This window comes from Theropithecus gelada, chromosome 17 (assembly GCF_003255815.1).
Source record: "Theropithecus gelada isolate Dixy chromosome 17, Tgel_1.0, whole genome shotgun sequence".
Taxonomy (NCBI): Eukaryota; Metazoa; Chordata; class Mammalia; order Primates; family Cercopithecidae; genus Theropithecus; species Theropithecus gelada.
In genome coordinates, this window is record NC_037685.1 from 45,432,827 (window position 1) to 45,457,461 (window position 24,635).

The 24,635-nt window shown below is 40.7% G+C and overlaps 1 protein-coding gene across 1 annotated transcript in view; it reads right to left on the reverse strand.

Moving 5' to 3' along the window:
- The window catches only part of EFNB2 (ephrin B2), a 45,294-nt gene that overhangs the window by 18,921 nt on the left and 1,738 nt on the right, over window positions 1–24,635 (reverse strand). The window contains exon 2 of the mRNA XM_025364748.1: window positions 3,765–4,048. Coding sequence (XP_025220533.1) covers window positions 3,765–4,048 — 284 coding nt within the window. The remainder of the gene's footprint in view (window positions 1–3,764; window positions 4,049–24,635) is intronic.

A 24,635-nucleotide genomic window follows, 5' to 3' on the forward strand; every position in this document is an offset into this window, starting at 1 on the left:
TAATTTTGCCACAAGTTAAAAAGCAAATAACCATCTATGAGAAGAATGAATGAGGACGCATATCAGTTTGCCACATCATCTCCTAAGGGAACTTAGTGAATACTTAGTGTGTTTAAAAATACAGTTCAAATTAAAAATTCATATTCATGTCTGAAAGTCATAAGTATGATGACTGTATTTTAAAGCAGGTAGCACCACAAATCAAATGAAATGTTTTTAAAGAATTTACAGAGGATCCTGTCCATTTGAAACCACATTAACAAGTGATCCTACATTGGATTTGTATGCCCAGCCCTAAGAGGGCTTGAAACTGGAGGAGACCGCCACCATTAGCCAGAACAATGACAATACTAAAAGTGTTTTTTAGAGAAATAAATTAAAGTTCAAAGAAATAAAGTGACTTTCTCATTGAGCTCAGGAAGCAGGACTAGCAAGTAGGACTCTAGGTTCCTGGTTGAATTTTTCGAAATGCTGTTCATGTAGGGTACTCCACAGTGCAAGTCAGTCCCTCTGGACTGCTCCTCATTGGTGGAAGAAAGTCAAGCACTCCTCCAAAGCATCAGATCTCTTTTTCCTCTCCATGGAAAGAAACCAGCACACGAAAACATGATATTTATTGTAACACTGCTGGTTGTGAAGGCGCTTACCAACTAGACACTCAGATTTGGGGTTAAACCCATTGTAGCATTTATTAAAGCAACTCAAATGCCAATATTACGTACTGTCTCAAAGTGAACCAACGATTTGAAGTGTTAAAAATATACATGTAAATTTTAATACTTTCCGTCATGCTACCTAGCACTATTTATAAATGTACTGATATAAAAATTACTAACTTCAAACACTTTCCTTCTCAAAAAAGCCAGTACAGAGCTTGACTGTGTGTATGTGTGTGCATTTGTCTGATACGCAAAGTAGTGACTTTTTAAAATCCATTAATTGTTTTGGTGTCTTGGAACTTTTGCAGAAGCAATACAAAGTCAATATTAATTTCTAAAACTATTTTAACATTTGTTCTCTGCATTTCCCATTTCCTTTCTAGGGAAATTTGTAGATCAATGAGCTTTGCTGTAGGGTGGGTGAGAAACTGGCTTCTATATTTTCCCAAGTATCTGAAACGCCTTCCTCTGCCTACGCCATCGTGGAAGTCTTTCAACTCTGCTGAAAGTCTCAACTGGACTTCCTGGCAAACTTCTGAGCCCTGAGCCCTGAGTCCTTCACCCAGCCCTTATGATGGTCCCCCAAAGCAACATCCAAATAGCCTCTTGTAGTTTCAAAGTTGAGACCCTCAATTCCATATTAAGAAAGATTCATTTATCCCAGGCTACTATATGCTTTTGCATGGTAAATCCTAACTCTAAGGAGAGCTCTGATGGCCAGAGGAGCTCAGTAACTGTGATGAACCTGTTAGTGCGGTATGAAGAGTTTCCAAAACAAGAAAATAATAGATGCTATTATTGTGTAGATTAATATTAGAAAATAAACTGTGCTTCTAAATACAAATCTCTCATGTATTAATAAAAAGCAATTACTAAATGCTCACTACATTAAGCAAAGAGATGTTGGTAAACAATTCTTTATTTGCATATCTTGTATATTATTTCACACTAAAGGTTAAACTCTTAATGTTTACTAAAATTCCACTTGCGCCCAATGGGAACTTAGAATTTGCAAAGCATTCTTCACGAAGTCATAAGCTAAAGGAAGGGGAGAGACTCGGGGTCTGTTGGCATATCAGTGGACTTGGGCTGCATCCACGCCTTAGGGACATGCATTCACTGCCCTAGGGCATCTCATCTTTAGTGTGTCCACTATTCCCGTACCACTACCTTCTTTCTCCCGCCCCACCCAGGGGCATTAACCTCCTTAATAAATGCATCTGATCAGTTTCAGTTCCCTGTAAATGTTATGCTAAACAGTAGTTTTCGCTGAAAAAGTCTTACTTTAAAAGTCTTTACTAAGGCCAGGTGCGGTGGCTCACGTCTGGAATCCCAGCACTTTGGGAGGCTGAGGCAGGAGGATCACGAGGTTAAGAGATCCAGACGATCCTAGCCAACATGGTGAAACCCTGTCTCGACTAAAAATACAAAAATTAGCTGCGCGTGGTGGCGCATGCCTGTAGTCCCAGCTACTCGGGAGGCTGAGGCAGGAGAATCACTTGAACCTGGGAGGTGGAGGTTGCAATGAGCTGAGATCACGCCACTGCACTCCAGCCTGGCGATAGAGACTCCATCTCAAAAAAAAAAAAAAAGTCTTCACTAATATAAACACATTGTTAGACTTCCAAAAGCTTAAAGTTTCCATTTATTTTACCTGGTAACTATTTCACATTTTCAAAGATTTCCCTATTATTCTGCATACTTGACCACCCCATCTACCTGTTTCATTTCAGAATGCTTTTATTTTATAATAATTATTCCTTACTAAGTATATACTCTACCACTCTCTTTTGTTGTTATTGTTACTAATTCTCGGTAAGCTACTCTACGTGTCAAGTTGGCTTTAAAAATAGGTTTTCATTCTGTGCTTTAAAGTGTAGCTCTTGAGCTGGGTGCAGTGCTACACGCCTGTAGTCCCAGCTACTTGGAGGCTGAGGTGGGAGGATCACTTGAGCCCTGGAGTTCAAGGCTACAGTGAGCTGTGATCATGCCACTGCACTCCAGCCTCCGCAACAAAGCTAGACGCCGTCTCTAAAAAAATAAAATAACAATAAAGTGCAGCTCATAGGTTGAGACGCAAGAGTTTCAGTTCAATTACCAAGATTCTCCTACCTAAAGTTTTAGAGTCCACCTTGGAGCAAATAATAAACCAGTGGCAGACAGCAGTTCCCTAATAAACTGAAGTCTATGGTAACCAAGCCATTGGAAAAGTCAACCCAATTATGAGTATAATTTTAAACCAAATTAATTAAGAAAAAAAGACTTCATTGCTTGAATGATGCAAACAGCTGTCTGAGTCGCCTAGACTTTAACAAAACCTGGGGCCCTGGGAATGACGCTGACGAGAGATCTGCACATAGTAGGCGTGGGCTCGAAATGTGCTCATCAGCTGACTTCACGTCCTCACGAGTTAGCCTCAGATATGACCCAAAGGATACATACCATCTCTTCCTGAAACAGCGTGTCAAATTACATATATCTATGCAAAAAACAGTAATTCACGGAGAAAACCAAGTTTTGTCTTTTTCTTCTGAATCTGGTTTTAATGTGACCTTCGCCTGTCATCCCCATCTTTCTAATTTATGAGCTCCATCTTCTCTAGACTGATGGACTTCTTGAGGAAAGCATGCTATTTTACCACCTTTCACTGCTGAATCCCTAGCCCTTAAGCACAGTTTCTGGCACAGAATAAATATGAAATGAATGAGTGAATGAGTGAATGAATGGATGGATGGGTGAAGAGAAAACGCAATGCACAAGATTTACCTATCAAAATCCACCAATGGTCCTTAAAAATGGTTTTGTCAGTAGAGATGCTGAATATATTCATATAACACATTTATTTCAATACTATTAAGAATTCTAGTGGTTTTTTTTGTTTTTGTTTTTTTCTCTCTTTGGGTATGTATACTTAATGAATACTGCTAGCACAGGGTCCCAAATTCAATGAAGGTTTCTTTGAAAAAAAAAAGGGGGGGCACAATTTTTCAGCAAAGATTCTCACCAAATTATTTGCCACAATAATTTTAAGGAGACAAAAAATTGATACAAACCTATATAGCTTATCTTAATTTCTATAAAATAAATGAATAAAATTATACTTACATATAATGTAATAATCTTTGTTCTTCTGAAATTCTAGACCCCAGAGGTTAGGGCTGAATTCTTGAAACTTGATGGTGAATTTGATATCTTGGTCTGGTTTGGCACAGTTGAGGAGAGGGGTATTTTCCTTCTTAATAGTGCATCTGTCTGCTTGGTCTTTATCAACCATATAAACTTTATAATATTCATACTGGCCAACAGTTTTAGAGTCCACTTTGGGGCAAATAATATCCAATTTGTCTCCTATCTGTGGGTATAGTACCAGTCCTTGTCCAGGTAGAAATCTAAAAGCATAAGAAAAAAATGCCAATGAGTTGATAAAAAATTAACAGTACTAATGACAGTTACAAGATAGCCAGGCAATGCTGATAATTCCATACTACATATTTTCAGATTCATGCTTTTATGTATCAAAAGTCTCTTCCTTCAGATCAATATGGGATGCATGTATTTTGGAATTAAGCTTTGAAAGGAAAAGGAAAGACAGAAAGAAACCACTTTCCTTACTCTAAGCCACAGGACCAGGCTACCTGCTGACATTTCTTTACCACCCCCTCGCTTGTAATATTTCAGTACTCCTTTGTGTAACCTGACAATAACTTTTCCTCCATGGCGAGTCAGATCATCCCACATGTTTGTTATTTTTTAACCACTGGCAGCTTCAGTTTATTGGGCATGCCACAGAGAGACCTCATCAATTGGAGGGAACAGTGGATCCACTAATACTTTGTTGTCCTGTTAGTTTCCATTTGCTGTTGATGTTAATTAACAGACAAGTTTCATCAAGAATGTTTCAAATTACTTATCATAATTAGTCACTGATCAAACAATGGGTTTTTTATTACACTGAACAAAAGAAATGTCTTACAAATGCATAAAAGATAACCAGAAATAATTAGTTGTAGTATTGATTCAGCTGCAAAATGAAGAGTCCTCTACTTGCAAGGACAACAACTACTGTCCCTGCTCTAGAAATCTTTTTTTTTCCTCCCTTGAGACGTATTTGCTCCAATTAATTCTCAGAAGCAAATCTTTAGAACTAAGACTACTGATACAATATTCCCTTAATGCTTATAGCTAAAAGCCTCCCTCCTCCCTATCCTCTTTCTTGCTAGCCATGCTCCTGAATGATCTTTCTTAATGGGGAGTTTCTCTGAAAATCTGAAACAAGAACTTCCTAATGAACATCCTTCTACAAGTGCTAACACTAACAACACACTTAGAAATCCCAGCTCGTTCGTAAGCAGCCAAGCCTGCAGGCTCATTAAAATATTAAAGCCTGAGAACAAAGAATCGCCTCTGAATCCTTCCAATTCAACCCTTTTCTTTAACCAGAGACGCCCACCAGCCATGATGACTACAGGGTCATAATTCACTAAGAGATAAAGCAAGGATGATAGGGCACCCCCAATTTCAAACCCATACCAAGGGAATAGCTTATGATTTATGCTAATGAAAGGTATTAATTTTCTGAAAAGTGCATGAGTGTGGTTATGAAGCAGCACAAACATAACAGAAATCATATTATGGATTCATATTAAAAACCTGCACTCTTTATTGGCAGGAAAAATGTATGTGGCTGTTACCTCTTTCTTGGGAATGTGTTACTGTACAACCCCCAAAAGAGAAGGATGGTCCCCTTTTTTTTTAACTGAGCTCCTTTAGCAAGGACATAGGACATTTATTCATTCAAAAAAAAAATCTTTCTGTGAAACAGAATTAAAAATGAATTTTTATAACAATGATATATTTAAAACAACCATGTGTGTACTGTTGAGAATTCTCTAGAACTTTTGACAAATGCAGATCACAGGGAGCCTCTCTGTGGTATCCCCTCAACCTTGTGAATGCCAATGTGTTCTCTCTAGACAATTTAATCTTCTTTATGGACAAAATACAATTCAGTTTCTCAAGTAATAGACTCAATCAGAATGTCTGTGGATGAGGCTAATTTCTTTATCTCCCCCAGCCCCTCCAACATACACACAGTAATTCTGATGGGCTGCTGAGGTTAAAAAACTCAGGCAAGATGCTGGGCAGCAGGTACAAACTAAATTCCATAAACATTAAATTGATCATCTTCCTGACACTTCCTTTTTCTCCTGTCTTATTCCTTGACCTTTTTAGGACATCTTTAAGGTTTACAAACACCGGGAGTCAATTCCTGCCTAGGGTTTCTCATACCACTCCAAACATTTTCTATCCTAGATCTGCTCCTTTTGTAGCCTGCACAGACAGCACTATATAAGGGTTAGCTACTATTAGAGGAAGTATTCCTAAATTACAAGCCCCGGGGGCTTCCCAGGCTTCAGAGATCAGGATCCTTACCAAGCCAGATGTACCCATTTCCTCAACCATTCATTCAGCTCTTTTAAGAAAAAGCATTACACCCCCTTCCAAGCTGTACATCTCTGCAAATCTTAAAACTCTCCCACGTTACACCCTATGTCTCAAGTTTGGCTCACTAAGCTCTTTCTTCATTCAAAATGCTCCCAAGATCCTGTTTCCTTCATGAGGATTTTTTTTCCTACTTAACTAAAGATTCACAGGAGGTTTCCTTCCAGGCCATGCAAGTTACTCCTCTTGACTCTCATCACTCACCATCTCAGCGACAGCTCTTGCTGGTGCTGATGTGGTGAGGTTGGAAACACGGGATGCAGGGGTTGATGTGGCTTTGGGGATCTTCGTGTTTGAGGCCATATTTTCAGAAGGCATAAGTCACATAAAAATTGAATGAGCCTTTTAATTCATTTTACAAACACTCCAGGCCTTTCTTGATGTAAAGTTTTCGTTCAGGGTGTACTGTCCAACTTTGTGAAAAATCTCTAATGGTCAGTGAAGGCAACCCAGGGGGATGCTTATCAAAATGGAAATGTGGCGGGGAGGCTCACATTTCAATATGCATATGTGATATGCTCGTAAAAAGTAAATCCTGACAAAACTCACCATTCCTGATGATTCCAAACGCATTAATTCACCTTTCGGAACACATTGTGGCAAAATGTGAGGCAAGAATTTGATCCTCGGCTCTTCAAAAGAATTATTTCTAGAGCTCATTAAAACAATGATGGCTCCTTTAATTAGATCAATACAAAAGGCCCCAATACTTGAGTGCTTTAGCAGCTTTTACTTCTTAAGCATATACATAAACAGCCATAGCACACAGTCACTTTAATTGATGAGATTATGGCTTCTCAGTGGACAGAGTGCAGTTGAGCTGAGAGCCTGAACTACAGCTCTCCTGGCCATGTGTTTGATATGTGCAGTCTGCATTATTAGACTCTGCCTCCCGGGAACTCTTACACTTCCTAAAGCACCATGGCAGCAGACAACAGTACTGTGAGTATAACAACTCAAGTAACCCATTTTGTGCCAGACGTTGTGAGTGACAGCAAAGTAGAGATCGCTGATCATTCGGAATTTATAGTCTAGCTCCCCGAGGGCAGGCAAGTCCCACCTGTGACTAATTCAATATTCAATGCCCAAGGGGCTGACACAGAGTAGATGCTCAATAAAGAATGTATTAGTTGAACAAAAAATAGGAATGAACAAATAGAAGCTAACATTTATACAAACTGAAGTCGAATTAAGTACCACTATTTGCAGGTCACAGAAATGATAGGAATTCTGAAGACAGAACCACTGAGTCGGGACAGGATACACTGAGGAGGAGAGACCGGATTTCCGCAGATGCCCTCCCAGGCACACTGGTGTTTCTGGAGAGCAAGGAGCCCTGCAAATGGAGTTTCTGACCCTTTCTCTCTGAAAAAAGTTGTAAGTATTGGCAGTCTTCTACAATCCCTCTCTACTTAAAATGCAAGGCAATCAGCCACCTCCAGAACCACTAATAATACAAACACAGCTGCTTTGGAGCACTTGCTTTTGGCTCAGCCCCGTCCAAAGCCCCATACATCCCATGTTCTTCATTTCAGCACAACACATGGACCTAACCCACAAAACAGGTGAAGACACACTGGTGCCCAATGAGCATGACAGGAAAAGCCCCCTTTCTCTGCACACTTTTCGGTGTTGACTGCAGCACATTCAGTTATAACTCTGGCTTTGGGAAACACATTTTTCCCCCCCAAATCAAGCTGTTCATAGATAAGCCATGAAGTTAAGGGAAATCAAGAGAAAGCCAATACACCTGCACATGTGAGCGTCACATGGAGAGCCAGGGAAAGTCGAGCTCCACACCAAGCACACATCAGTGGTTCCTGAAGGGAAGAGGCTCCTTCCAAGGCAGTCATCTGAGACCATGGCTCAGATATGCAACCCTTCCCCAGGAGGCCAGGAACCAAAAGGTGAGGAAGAAACACACCAGCTACGTGGCATTTGTGTTTTACATTTAATATTACATATGGACTCCAGACAATTATGCAAATAGCAGAATATATATGAAAAGCAAATGGGGTGAGTTTCCTAACACTACCATTTTTTAATGGAAAACAATTGAATTCCATAGGTTATAATCAGGTCAGTAAACAGAGTTCCTATTTTTGAAGTGATGGGGTTTATATTTGGACTCTGTTACTTTTAGATTGCTTAGACACATTAATAAATCAAACTACATAGCACATCTATCTATGCCCTAAATATTTTGTAATATTCAACAATACACGTCTCCTATGCTAACTCTGAAAGTGTTAAAAAGAATTATGATGATGACAACTGGCTAATTTTAAATGACTAAACTGACTTGCCATTATGGATGCCAAATACAGATTTCTTTCTGTGTGTTCAGACAATGGTTCATTTTGAAACCAAAAACAGTAGAAGGAAACTGCCACAGTTACAACCCATACCGCATGGGGGGAGGCTGTTCTCGTCAAACTTCGCCCAGACACAAAGTGGTTAGAGAGGGGTGTCATTTAATAAAGGCTGCTGATTTTAAGCTCAAATAAAAAGCAAAGACCACCAAGAGTGATTCATGTCCCACAGAGGAGAGAGAACTGAGTCAGACCAGTTCCGTCTCTGAGCAAAGTCAGAGCAGGCTCTCTACTGTCTTTCTGGGAGGGGAAGGCTGCCTCTTCCTTTCCATCAAGAGAACCTCCAGGTTTAGGGCTGCTTCCCAGGCCGTGGCGTGTGGCTTGGTGCATTCTCACTGGAGGGCCTCCCTGGGAACCATGGGAAGCTGCTCTAAGAGTGAGGCATACTGAGTGGAAATAGGCAACTCCAACGGTTTTTCCCAGTGAATCAGTCCTAAGTAAGACAATAGATGCCCTGCCTTGGAATCAGATATAGAGACAATATAATGTGGAAAAAACTGGAAACACTCAAGTAGGGCTTCCAAACTTAACATGCCTATGATGAAATGATCTGATATTGGAATCTATTTTTCCTCTTGGATTACCTATTGAACTTAATCCAAGCTTTTTCAAGTTTTTCAGCAATTTAGACTCTAATACTTCTACATGGATACTTTGGCTAAGTCTAATAATCTCAATTAGACATAAATATTTAGTAATCTAAACTGGATCTCTATAATTTAGACATTTCAACTTCACAGTCATAATTGTAAAAACTTTAAAAAATAGTCATTATGTTGCCAGGCGTGGTGGCTCACGCCTATAATCCCAGCACTTTGGGAGGCTGAGGCTGGTGGATCATGAGGTCAGGAGTTCAAGATCAGCCTGGCCAAGATGGTAAAACCTCATCTCTACCAAAAATACAAAACTTAGCTGGGCATGGTGGCGGGCACCTGTAATCCTAGCTACTCAGAGGCTGAGACAGAGAACTGCTTGAATTCCGGAGGCGGAGGTTGCAGTGAGCCGAGATCACACTACTGTACTCCAGCCTGGGCGACAGAGCAAGACTCCATCTCCGAAAAAAAAAAAGTCATTATGCAACACAATATTCTTTAATATTAATAGACTGGAACATAGCATAATTAATGAAGACAGCAGAAAGTTTTAACCTACACTATGAGCACATGCTTATTTAAAACACGGGCCTAACACACTGAAAACATAAAATAGTCACTTAGAGTTCAGAGGTCACGTCATGTGATTTTCATTCACAGACCAGACCATGGCACACTGGGATGTCAAGTCTGGACTTTTCTGCTGACCAGTATTGCATTATCGGGTCTCACAGGGTGCCTGGGAAAAGGATGGAGGCAGTGGTTGCCTGCTCTATTTCTGCACTTTGCCCAATGTAATAGGAGGATCCGTGGGAAGCCAGCAGTGGAGAAGTTTATGGAGAGCTGTGTAGTGAACCTGAAATTGCACTCCCTGCTCCCCCTCCCACCCACAGCTACTCCACTTTCCCTGCTTCTTTCTTCCTCTGACCATACTACATGCACCTTAGCACAAACATCTGATGCCTTCTTACAAGTTTTCTCAAGGTTGGCCAAAGAGTGTAGATTAACCGAGAAGAAAACCCATATCGCTGGGGGCCCACCCGATGCTGGTGTAGTCTCTGAAAATACAAGTGAAAGGTGTGAACATATACCTGTTGGCTCTCCTGAGGGACGCGATAGATCCACGGAGGGAAACCATGGAAGAAGATGCCAAAGTTTCCAAACAAGGATGAGTTAATATGTTAGTAACTGACGCAAGAATACTCAGCTGACACCAAATAAAGAGATCAGAACAAAAAGATACAAACAGCAACTACAAGTTTCTATGTCCAGACAGATAACTAGGCCAGGTAAACCCAAATCGACACAGACATGATGACAGTGCTTGGAAATGCCGTGGGAAAGCTTCTATTTAAAAAGCGTCAGATTCGATCCAGAGCCACTTCTACCTAATATTACACATGTAAAAATCTATTTAAATATTTAATATTTATGTGTAATTATGGCAGTTATCATGCACTTGAGAAACAGGGCCATGTTACTCATGTAACAGGACAAGGGGAGTCCTGACATGGATGCTGGAGCACGCACGTGCAAGTGGAATAAATGTGTGGGGGCAGGAGGCCCACACCTAAAGCTCTTCTACCTCTGGAGCAAACTGCCAAGTAGGGCGAGATGCATAAGTCAATTCGCATTACTCTCCACAAAGAATTAATTTTATTTTTCTTTTCATTTAAAAATTATATCATTAGTGTTTACGGTCATTGTAAGCAGATGGCTGATTTCAGTTGAAAATATACACATCAATAATACATGGTATGTTGTTCTGTTTATTTTGCTGACTGCACGGAGACAACCATAAACAAATGGTCACACACACCGCCTTTACCTGAGAACACTTTGGGCTACTGAATGGTGGACTTCGAATGATTTTTAGCTTTCTGTGTTTTCTTTGCAATAAATAGTCAGTGCTTTTGTGATAATATTAAAACATTATTTTTTAATGTAGTTTCAGAAAAACTGTACTATCTTTCATAACTGACTTTAAAAATAAGCATTTGAAATATGTAATGCCTATAGACTTAAACTTTTGATGCAATTCCCTAGCAAGCAGATAAATAAAATTATCCTAGTTAAGTTGTGACCTATTTAATACATAAATCTCTGAGTCCACAGAAACTGTAGTAACAAACTTGTTTACTCAAATAAGTGAAAAATAGGGAATATATACAATTTATGCTTAATCATTGAACTGTACAAACATTTCAAAGATTCTAAATCCCAGCTTTACAAAGAGGCTCAGCCTAGCAGCTACCAACCAAAAGTCAGTAATATCACAGGTTTATTTTATTCCCAAGCCAGTGTTCTGTAGTAAGTACACTTCAGATTTATCCCATTTTGGAAAACATGTACTTTTTCCATAAAAGGCTTTAATTTTTAATTAAACGCCAAAGCCCACAGTGCAGAAGAGAAGTCAGAGTGCAAACTGGTTCGTCTGCAATTCCGAACGCGGATGAGCAGTCTGCAGTTCTGCTGTAATTGGCTGGTGTTTCCAGTCACCTCCTGACAAAGGATGCACGCTGCTCTGGATAAGCCCAAACCCTTGACCCTTCACCCCACCATGTACTTTGGGCCTGCCACATCTACATGGAGCTAGAAGAGCATTAACACCAAAGACCAAGGCTCCTTTCCGAAGTGCTCGGTGCACTTGGGGATACGAATACTCCCGAAGAAGGACTTTGCATCATGAGCGTGTGAATTTGATGGCACACTTCATCACCAGGCAGGATCTTCAGTCTTGCATGACTTCCATTTAATGCTAGATTGCTGCAACAGCTTAATAAGGTATTCTCTCAATGCTCCAAATGTAAGAGTTTTGTTATAAAATGAATAAATAAAGGCAGGGCCTAAGAAAGACACAGGCAGTAATAAGAAATACTCGGAAAATGTTTTTTTCCTTTTTTGTGGATAGCACTTTACTGCCCCCTTTTGCACTTTAACATCAGAACAAGTTTCTACACAGACTTATTCTGAAATCAGAGAAATACTGGGGTGTAGCGATAGGGTGTCAGGTTTATACGGAATTAGGTTACCAGATACCACGGCTTAGAGTAAAAAGTAATTACCTTAAAACTTCCAGCGAGTGCACCACTATCTTCTCAGTGGCTTTAAACCTCCAAGAAATAAGGTAGTAATTGGAGGTTTTAATTGACATTTTCTGCTTTAATTTGAATGTATATGTGTGTTGGAACAATTGCCTGTTTTCACAGGTGCCCCTTCTTTCACACTTTCCTAAAACAAATATCATCTGCAACATGAACCTGATTTATTCAAGGAAAAGAAAAGGGCTCTAAGAGCAGGCTATACAATTTGGAACCATCAAAGTGTTATAAATCTGAGAGCAAAGACTAGGTGGGTAGGGGTGGGGGTACAATTCACACCAATGACAAGCAACATCTTTTCAAGAAAAGGAAAGATGAGAAGCACAGAAATTCAAACACACAGTGAGCCGATAGGCACACAAACCAGTTTAGCAACTCTTCAAGGTGAGGTGTGTTTGTGCCTCTTCAGCATGCATACCTTTGAAAAAAAGTAATTAAACTACAGTCTAAAGGAAAGTTTCATTTGTCAAACTTGAATCTGCAATAACAGAGCTAGAGGGTCCCCAGTTCCTGGCCCAAAGACCTCAACCTGCATTTGATAGAGGTGCGTGTGATGCTGTGTATCCTTTTATTTAAACATAATCCATTTTCCTCTGTCAGTCTACAATTAGCATATGAGTCAAAATAATATTAAATTTCATAGGCCACAGTGCTGCACAAAACTGACTCCTTTTGATGTTAATCTTGTTTTTTATTTGTGATATAATGCTCAAAATCCTGGTGGCTAAAGTTAATTTTATTTTAAAATGCTCCAAGACAGTATTCTCACAGTTTAAGCTTTTTTTTTTTCTTCAGTAAAATAATAGAAATATTTATTTAATTTTTATCTGTGCCATGATTTTCACTGTCATAAAAGCCTCCAATTCACAGAGGGACATACCTGTATGTAACAGGCAGAGGCTGAAATATCATCTACTTTTGTATTAATCATCTAGAAGTCTAACTTTAAGTGTGTGATCCCCAAATATCATTGTTGTCTTTTCAAAAGTTAAGAGACTAGTTAATAATCTTGGCCATGAAATTAAAGACAAAACTCAACCACCTATCTCAAAATAAAAATGCAGGTCTTTATTTACCAAACACACACACACACACACACACACACCCCCCAAAAAAACCAGCCCATGAATTTTGCAGCTAGATAAGAAAAAATGTGGAGATTTGAAGAGTAAGGCTGGGATGCTATGTACAGTGGGCAAGTGAGAAGGGGTGTGATCTCACAAATGCCACATTTCATCCTATTGGCTTGACCATGCTGGCTCCATTACTAAAAGGAGGATTTCATAACCCTCAGAGACAAGATGCACTGCAGGCTTCTTTCCCAACTATAATTTGTGTGCACCTGTACGGTCTTGTTCCAAACCACGCTTTTAGCAAGAGTCTATAAAGGAAGGTGGAACTCCTGTTATTTATAGGTGAGGCACCAGAAAGAAAAATGGTTTTCATAGAGAAAGAAATTCAAAGGGCATTTCCAGCTGGTTCTCTCTTGTTTTAGATACGAGTGTTCAAATCCATTTGCTCATTTACCTGAGTGGGAAAAATCGCGGAGATGAAAGGCTCATGTAAATCATATAGGGAATGCCTTGGCATTAAAAAAACTCGAAGAAATTGAATTAAGATACAGTGAAAAGCACAACAATATGACAATCTAAAGTTAGGGAAAGCATATCTTTTGTTTTAACCCTCTGCCCATCCCTTTCCTTCCTACCATTACATTTTTTTTTAACTACAAAGAATTTTGCCTATTGACAAAAATGATTCACCCATGTATTATTAAAGGGAAACTTCTCCCTTTTGGTGGGGCCAACAGCCCAGCAAGGGGCTGCCATTCCTGCTCCTCCAGGATTGAGTCTATCTTGTTTACCATGCGACCCTCCCTCTGACCCCCAACCAGGTACCTTGCATAAACAGGGCGCTCAATAGGTGTCTGTGTAATTAAAGAATGAACAAATTAATAAGGCATAAGATGAGATAACACTCTCCAAGTTCTCTCTTGCTATAAGAGATTCACCTTGCCAGTCAGGCATAATCAGCCTAGTAACACAGTTTACAAGGCTGTGTGCAATTGCTTTACAAGCAGGCTGCCTCATAGATACCTCCTTCCTGGGCTTCAGAGGAGGGTCAGGGCTAGGTCTGCTGTGGGCGTATGACAGGAGACATTTTCCTGCACGTCTCAGGGCTTTGCCACAGGCCGTGGAGTTAGGGAAGAAAAGGAAGAAAAACAAAGCAGGCTACAAAACAGCCAGGTCTGTAGTGCTAACATCAAAAGGGAGCAAAATCAGACTCGGTTCCTGACTTCCATACGGATCATCCCCACAACTGTGTAACTCAGGAAAACAGAAACAGCGCTCCACTGTAACTTTGTGAACGACCCATTTATTTCCTGCTTAGTCACCACATCCAGCCTGGAATCACCTTGACCAAAACCCAAAAACACCCCAGAAGTTAAATACTATAAGTGATTCAAACAAGCAGCTACTGAGAACGGCATGAAAGTAATTGGACAAGGAGGAGGAAGGAGGATGTGCTGGGGGCCCTGAGTTCTAAAAGGCATGAAGATTTGGTTGCTGGAGACCTCTGGCCGGCAGCTGCGTGGTCTCCAGGTAAGCAGATGCTAAGCATGGTGAAAATGCAAACCAAGGGGCACCACTTGGAGTCAAGAGAACCCCAGGCCCACCAATATTCACCGCCTGGCTTCCTTAAACAAATGGCTCCAAACTTGCAGAACATCAAAAGCCAGATGGGCTGTACTGAATGAATCCACAGGCAAGAAGCCAGAATCCCAGTTTGCTGTAGAAATAAGCCTGGACTTGATTTGAGTCTTCTCAGCTCTGACAAGCTGGAAGCTGGCACAAATCCCAAAATCCAAAATAAAATGGCATTTAATTGTGACTAGACTCTAAAAAAGATGTCATACTATCTCCTTAGCTTGACACACACTCAGCATCTCACCAAATGGATCTCCCCTCAAAAATCTGACCTCTTTTTCTCCCAACAAGGAACAATCGAATGTTTCCATTTTTAAAAGGAAAATGTTACCAGTCAAAGGACTAATACTCAGTATATGCATGACTATTATATATTGTAATAACTCTCCAGTCATCCTTTAAATGGGCTGATCATTATTCTGTTTCCATTGGGTATAATCTTATTATACCCAAGATTTGACATAAACTTATTATATCAAAGATTCAAAGGTTCCATTTAAAACTACATGACTATCATAAGAACGTGACTATAAATCAAAATGGATAATGACAGAATTAAAACAATTATACCACAAACTTTTTGATCCATCATGTATGCACTGTTTTAAGCAAATGCATGCTTAATTTAGTTATATGACAAAGACTACTCCATGCACCAAAATAAGCAGGAGGCAGAGGATTAAAAGAGGGACGCTGGCCCCAGACTAGCTGGGTTTAAATCCACTTATTAGTTCAATATGACTTTGGCTAAGTTAATTAACCAATTTGGCCACAGTCTCCCCATTGGTATTATGGATACAATAAAAGTACTTCCCTCATACAGTTACCATGAAGGTTTTAGGGGTATTTGTCAGGCAGTTAGAACAGCAGCTGGCACATAGTGAGTGCTATACACAAAACGCTGTTAATAAAACAACGTTCACCAGTTAGGCAGTTTTCTAAATATCATGTAAGATCCATGTAAAAAATACAACACTGCCCATCCCTCCAGGTTGAATTAATGTATTCATTCAACAACCCAACTGTTCACCGTACTCTCTACTAGAATACACAAAATGAATTCAAAGAGCCACCGCTCAGTCCACAGTTGCACAGTGGAATGAGAAAGTCCAGGGTTAAAAGTGTTTTAAGAAAGCACCAAAAGTAGGAAAGCAGAGGAGAGAGAACTTAATTTAGCAGGACAAAAGAAAAACAAAGGGTGTCTCACGTAGCAGAAAGTCATGAGGAATGAGAAGAAGTTTGGCAGGTAAACAAAATAAATTAACATCAAGGAGTTCAAGGTGAAAGTATTATGCTATAGTCTTTATTAACAGAGTATTTTAATTTTTTCCTTGTACGCAAAGACAAATTGAACCACGGCCAGGCACATAGTACACATTCAACTGACTTTTATTAATAACAACTGGTGTTTTATTGATTGGTTCACTGTGCCAATCACAGAGCTTAGCTCTTTAAATACACTAAATGTTGACCAAAATTTTGTTACTCTTTTATTCAGCACTATTACATTATTGTCCCTATTTTAGAGATGCAACAACTGAGAGACACTAAGGCTACTGCTCCTAAAGCTACACAGCTAATAAATGGCTAAACTGGGATTGGACTCACATAGCCCAACTCTAAAGCATGTGCCCTTAATTAAACTACAATGGCACTTGCCCTACTGTCTTTGCAAAACTGAATAGTCTCACCTATCTATGATCATACTCATTTTGAAAAGCAGTAGGTACTGATAATTCTCACATGAAAAGGTAGCTGAAATCAGTGGTTTAGCTGTTCTTGTGAGGCATCTGTCTTGAGCAATGGCCTGATGTAGGGAATCCTGGGGCGTGTTCACAGGTGGATGTGATAGACACACACTGCCCTTGGCTGAAATACTGTTCCTTTGGCTTGCTTACTATTTTCTTTATTTCAGCTGTCTACTGTGACTTTGCTGAGAGATACCCACAGTATTTCAAGACTCAAGCTCCTCCTCCCCTGGGCTGTTTCCAGACCCCTCCAGGGGCAAATGCCATTCCCTTCTTCTGTGTCCCCACCTTGCACCAGGCACCTACCTCTAAATATGCTTGCTCCCACCTGGGTTTCTCTCTACTGGACTTAGACTTTAAATCTCGAGGGTACAGGTCATTCTGCCTTGTATTGTTAGAGCCAAGTAACAGGCCTAACACTGAATAGTTGCTTGTTGAATTAACAACAAATTCTCCACCATCAACGGTTTAGATTCCTGTTGCTCCCCCAACAAGGCAGGGACCACAGATTTCTTCAGAGATTCCCAAACAGCTTTCATGTTGAGTTGTTTTCCCAGAAAGGCTGGTGTAGGGCGACGGTTCTCAGTGTGGCCTTGAGGCAGCAGTTGGCCAGCATCACCTGGGAGCTTGTTAAACATGTCCATCTTCAAGCTCCACCCCAGACCTCAGGAATCAGGAACTCTGGGGATGGGGCCGAGAAACCCGTGTTTTCTCAAGCCCTGCAGGGGATTCTGGTGCCCTAAAGTTCAAGAGCCAGGGACCTCTGAGCAGTCCCATGGACTCAGGTCCCATCCACGTCTCGTAGCAGAAGGACGACAGTTAAGACAGGGTAAGCTGCCATCAACACAAATCCGGGTTGTCTGTCCATTCCACTAAAGCTTACTGAATGCCAATGCTGGACAGAAGTAGGGACTGATGAAATGAAGAAGGTGTGTCCCTGACTTTTAGGACAGGCAGAGTGGTGAAGACTTGCCCATCAATCATGAGGTACCGTGTAAATGGTTTTTTCTAAGTACATCAAAGTACAAAGCGCTACGGATTACGAAGAAAAGACTCAAAGAGATCACTCTTCATCTATGTCAGAAAGAGACAGAACATGTCTAGGAGAAATCATGAACTTTACTGGATAGTCCATTATAATAATGATTCATTTTCCCATAGAAAGGGCGGATTCAAGGCCTATCAGAACTCGCTTTTTAAACAAAATATAAAATGTACCTCGAATATATTTCTGGTAGATAAGTAAAAGATGACATTTTCTAACTTCTTCTGCAACTAGGTACATTCTCAGCTGGTCTTGAACATGATCTGCCCTGCCCCACTCACTCATTAGACAATTCTGATTCTGGGCAAATATTTTAGGGCCATGGTAAGTCCAGGGAAAGGTGTGGAAAGAGCAAGGATTGTAATTCACCAGCTATAACCTTAGGCTGGAAGAGATCAACTGAGAAACACTTCTTGCTCTGAAGGTCGGAAATTCTTTGCCATGCACACAGGTTAGGTGCCCCGCAGGGAGTGTGGATTGGGAACAACAGTGATGGGCAGACAATACGGAGTTGCGCCCACCCCACTTAAACACACATACACCCCTGCCAAAAATGCTAAAGCATTACAGGCTTTCCTCAAACACAAACATGTTGACTCTACTGGTTTCAAAAGTCTGGGTAGCACTCATAATTATTCTGGGGTGATATGAGAGTGGTATACACGGAAAACATGGATGAGGCCGCAGTGGCAATGGGTATGTACGTGGGTAGCAAGTATGGGAAGACAGATACAAATATTGTAATTAAAATTGGATGCAACAGGATTTAAACTGAGAAAATATACTAGTAATATAAACAAATAATTATAATATATAAAAACAATAAAATAATAATATAAATAAATTAATAAAGTATGGCAGAACAGCAGTGGTTCATTCGCGGGGCTCTAACTGTATGCCCCCCACAGAGCAGTTTGAACGCTTACCTACTCGGGGGTTAGAGAATGAAAAGAGCACACTATTAATACTCCATTACTACCCACTTTTTCTTCCTATTTTGTTTAGAGAATTACTAAGGGCAGAAACAACTTGTTTAATGGAGCTTTCCCTTGCTATGTTTTCTTATTTGAAATCAGCAAGTATGTACCTACCAGCCACAGAATGTTTTGGACTAGAATTACATATTTGAATTTATACATGAAAGGAAAACATGTTAATAGTCTAGAGCCATGGCTGATCTCTGCTGCAATAACAGAAATAGGTTTGCCTGGCATTCGATGTGCATGGAAAGCATTTTATAACCGGTCACCTACTCTTTTCACTGATTTGCTAGATCCTCCTTCCTTATCTCTAATACTTCTGAAATATCTTCTCACAGGTAGACTGCAAAGCTAAATGTTGGATGAAGGTTAGTAAACAAATGGCAGGGCTTTCTTGAATGATTGCTTTAATCACTTTAACCCTGTTTCTGATAGAAAGCTGGAGGCCAGGGCAATTCAGCTTTTTCTTTTGTCATTTGCCTGCCATAAATATGCACCAGTCTGCGTTTGAAAAGCTGAAGGAGGCGGCAAGCTTGCTGGACATTTATCATGCTCTGTTCCCTGTTAACAAGCAAATACTTTAGTTGAATGGGCCATTAGCAATCATTGTCAAGTGTAGAATGCAAGGTGCTTGGATGTGACCAGCTTGTAAATTAGGGGGTATCCCTTCTCTGATGAAGCTAGACAAATGAAATGAATTTATTAACACAGGTTGCTGAATTAAGTTAGAAAAAGAAGGTAAAGTAACAGGCACTGGATATGGCCAGCCTATATGCAATACTTTAAAAATGTTTTTAGTCTATAAGAGCTACATAGTAGTGGCTATAGTAATTCCCATAGCAATGAGAAAAACAGGCAACAAAGGCAATATATCTACAGCCCCAAAAAGATGCTCAAGTCAGTTGAGAATTTGGAACAAAATCAGTGAAATGGGTCTAAAATACAATATTTACTATTTAATGACCATTTTCGTCAGACACTTAGAGAATCCAAGAGTCTAGAAGGGCCCTATGTTGCTGTTAAAAACAAAAACAAAAACAAAAACACAACAAAAAACAACAGCACTGAATTCCCCTCTGTAACACACACCAAGACGCACTCCATCAAGAAAGACACTCAGGGTGTTTGCAGCCTTTGGCATTTTCAATGTCTTGAGAGTTCAGACTCTCCCAAAGAAGTGCCAAGACTTTTCTATGATGCCAAATAGGAGGCAATCGAGCAAGTATTTCCTTCTGGCTTGACCCAATTGCGAATGTCACTCTGCATGGAACCCAATCGTGGTTTCAATGACTTATTTTGTTTCATGGCTGAAATGGAGAGTATGGAAGGCAAAAACAAAAGTCTAGCTTATTTACAAGGTTGTTCAGGACAACAACAGCACAGAGATTTTTTTTGTTTTTGACTTTAAAGCTGGGCAGCATTAACATTTTTATAATCCTGTAGTTTACGGTAATGTAGCCTACCCCATTCAACTCAAAGTTTAAGACTCACATTTATGTGTAAAATTACATGTAGGTAGAGCCCACTGCTTCTGGCATCTTGGATTACTACTCATTTGAATGAAAACTGAATTCCTCCCTCCCCTTTTAAAAACTGTATTATATCTTTTTTTCCAGGGTGGGAAAGACAAAACTCCCAGAAGAGCTCTGCGGCTGAGGGAGAGGGACAATGCGTCCTGTTTACCTTTGCTTCTCCCATGCAGCGGGCGAGGGAGCTGGGCTTGAAAAGATGGCTGAAATCAAAAGGTCTCTGTTTTCTTTTCAGATAACCCCAGCCCTACCTATCCCCTCTGGTCTCTGTTCCTTCCCAGCATGTCCCTGCCTGAAGCCCAAATAGATTAAGGCAACGACCGCGAAGTGCAGTTAATCCTACAGAACGGCTGCCGCTGTTAGGCCAGGAGTTAAAAAGGAAAATCTCCCAGGCCCTAACAACTGCAGTGATCTGAAGTTTTAATCAGCCTCGATCTCAATCTATAAAAAAGGCAGTCAATGAAATCTACCTTTGCCATATTATCCACCACCAATGAGCAAGAACTGAGCAGCTTTTCTTTACCGCCTCAGCCATCCCAGACCACAAGTAGAGCTTTCATACTTCCTAATCCCAGTTTCCAAGTCTGTGTGGTTCTCACATAATGCCCAACAGCCTGGAGGCAAGGGCCTTCGTCCCGCACCCTTTTCAGAGACGTGTCATTTCTAACATCAAGCTAATCTATATGTTGCCATGGCTTCACCCTTTATCTGCCTTTACATCTTATGAACTGCATGGATTTACCACATTATTTTTATCTGAAAGACAGAAAATGGTGGTTTTATTGCCATACAATCAGATTACTGCTGCTAGTTTCTCTATGCCTTTTTACCATACTTCAATCAAAAGGGATCAGTTTCTTTATACTCTGCCCTTGATTTACATCACATCTGTAAAGACCTAGTCTGAGTTGTAATCCCCTTATTAACTATGACCAGGGTTGATTTGCCTAAAAATAAAAGCAAATTGTGTCAGACCCTTTCACTTTGTTTTTGATTCGGAACTACAAAATGGATTACTAAAGAAATCTTCAGAGTTCACACGGCCAGTATCGTGCTGAATTTAAAATGGGAGTTAAACAAGTTAAACAGGGGAGGCATGTCAACGGCTTCCACCTTCCATCATGGGAGAAGGGCTGAATTACTTATGTCTTTGTATTCTTTGGCTTCATAGAGACAATGAAGCCACAGGAGTTTTTCCAAGCTGTTCGGAACATGTCCCATTTGCTATCCTTCCTTCTTTGCTGTTCTTATATTCCTCCCCCAGCCTCTCTCTAATTCCCCCCTTAAAAAGAAGGGGGGAGCTCTTCCCTGAAAGAGCTAATTCCTGACTAGAAGCTTATAGTTCTATGGGTTCTGCATATTTTAATCAAAATATTTTAAACAGTTGAGCACTCCTCTTTAAGGCTCTACTCCGCTACACAAAGGGTGAGCTCATAAGCAAATCTATGTAGATGTATATTAAGTGACCTGAAAAACAGGTTCTTTATGTCAGCAGCAAAGGCAGGCAGAGATTAGGCTGATAGGGGGACCAGTTTAATCATCTTCCTTAGAAGAGCACTTCTTTTTTGTCTAATTTGCAATTAAGCATTTTAAGAATGAAGTTTTCATAAAATGTTAAAGAAATACCTTTCCTAAAAATTTCTGTATTAGGGTCTACAATCTGTATTTCCTTTTTCCCTGCCACTCCCATTCCTATGACGCATTACTGCAGTCATGCTGGGATCTAATAGTTTCCCATTAGGTGAACGCACTCTAAAACGTCGCCCGGAGTTTGGTGTCACACTGAAGCTCTCCGGAGCTACCTGGAAGATTTCAGTGGAAGGAAAGACAGCAAAGATTTAGTTGCTCCAGTCACATGTTCATCTGAAGGCAATTATCTCACTGATCCACCAACTGAAGGATGTACCTCAGTAAGTTTACAGACAAGAGGTTTTAATATAAATCTACCAATTGTTCTTCAGCTGACTCTACATGGAGAAACCATTCAAACGGGTAGTTTTTAGCTGGTCTTCAGGTCAATGGCTAATTCACCTGTCCACATACATTAGCTTAAGTCAGAAGCCTTTGGAAATGTTGGAGTCATTTGCATTTCTTTGCATCAGTAGAACAAGCGTCAACAGCTTATGCTTTGTAAAAGATTTAGAACCCAGTGCTTAACAAATCATCTTAACCTCTAGCTCCTGTTTCTGAGGCTTGAAGCTGTAATTGTTGAGGTTAAGATGTGCAGTCCCTAGACACATGATTCTCAAATAAATTCTCATCTGAAAACAAGGCTACCAAGCATGTTGTGAGGTGTCGTTTTTGCTTGGTCTTCGTGCTCTGCCTGGCTCAGTTGTCCTGTAGAACGACGACAGTCCATTACCTACAGTTTATCATCCTGACAAAATGTGAGGAATGTGGATGTGAAAGCACTAACAATTCCACCCCTGGTGCTTTGAGCTTTTTTCTCTCTATATTAAAACCGACAAGATTAACCCAAATGCAAACTGTGGAGCATAGTTCAAGGGGCTATTCAATCAGCGCTGAATGTGCATTTGTTTACCTACAAAAATAAGAATTTCAGACACAATGGAAGGCAGGCTGGCTTATATATGTTATTGAATGGACTGTTTAAACAGCACTATCCATTGTAGTTTATTTTATCAATCTCTGACAGGTCTGTATTTATTCAGAGCCTGATTGTGGTGAAGCCCATGTATTATACGTTATCTGGATATTAGCCAGCCATTCTTTTGTATCAAGTCATTCTATGTACCAGTATTACATAGAGAAAAAATTACATGGGAAAAGCCACATGCTATGTTAACTAACTAGTATGTGATGCATAGGGAATGGCAACCCCAGACGTAAGGCATGAGTACTCGAAATTCTCAACAAAGTCAGTGTAATGCATTGCAGAACACCATACCAATACAGATTTGCTCACATTAAAATTAAATTAATTTTTTTTTAAAAAAGAGCCTACTACTTTACTTAGGCCAAAATTTTTTCCCTCTTGGAAAAAAATGTTTCACTGAAGTGTTAGTTAAAAATGGAAGCTAGGCACTACTGTTCTCTGAATTAAAAAACAAAAAACAAACAAAAACTTTAAACAACCAAAATGGCTACAACAGACCCAACTCTACCAGAACATATCAAAGCAATGTGAATAACCTAACAGGGCAGCTACTGTTTCAGCACGCAGGACATCTTTCCATTATTACATACAGTCAGCGGCGGGCCAGCCAACAATGCGATTAAAGTAGTTACGGAGACGCTGAATTTACAAAGGGTTTTCTGGACCCTGTATCCAAACAGCTGCTGCATGCTCCCTGTGTCGACCACCTGCTAAAAAAGCTGACCTCTGAATGAAACAAATCTAATTACTGATGGCGGCTTCATTACAAATGAATTGTTCCACAGTTCATAGGAACTGATGTGAAACTTCAATGCATTTGATTACCTTCCTGCCACATCATATTTACCAACTGAAACTTTCCCCTTGAAATAAATATAAAACTTCCCCAAGGAAAGCGGCCCCCCGGCATCAGGGGGTTGTATGCATTCTCAAAAACTCAGAGAGGGCTCTTTCCTATGGCTCCTACAGGAAGAAATCTTTGTGATCTCTGGAGCTAGCATTCAGCTGCAAAGGAGACCTTTTCCAGGGACACATTATCCAGTCATCCAGGCAGGCCGTTATCAGGAGAATTTTAAAAGAAACGCTGCCTGTGGAGGACAAGACAGCAGCAGCAACCTCAGCCGCGCAAACGGCAGGCTTCCCGAAACGCAGGGGCCTCGCAGGTCTGGACATAGCTGGGAAAGACAGACTCACCTTCATCATCAGAATGCGGGGGGAGGGGGGGGCGGGGGGGAGGTAAATACCTGTCACCTCCCCCCGGGACCCCCCCACCTCAACACATTACAAAAAGAAGTTATTAATGTCGAAACCTTAGGCTGAAATAACTATTGTTCTACCTTTCTTTTTCTCTCAACTAGGTATTTCTAATCCTCCTACCGGATACACACAAACTAATAGTTAATAATAACGCAAAGATAAAGATACACACACACTGAACTAAACGCTGAAGAGGCTAACGGCATTTTTTCAACTAGATTTAAGCAGAAATATTAAATCCTCATAGAAAAAAAAAAAAATCAGCCCTAAAGAGAGCCGGTCAGTGAAAGTGCAGAGTGGCTGGAGCAGGCTGCCTGGGGGGGGGCGAGGCCCGGCGCTGCGCGATTCCGCATGGAAGAGTGACCTCTGGAGGCACCGGGCGGACAGCGGCGCCGCGGGCTCCCCCCCCGGCCGCCTCGCCCGCCCGCCCGCCTGCCTCCCCCGGACTCCGGGGCCCGCTGCAGCACGAGGTCCTAGCCTGGCTCCTTCCGGCACCACCTGGCGCCTCCCGAGCCGGCATCGAT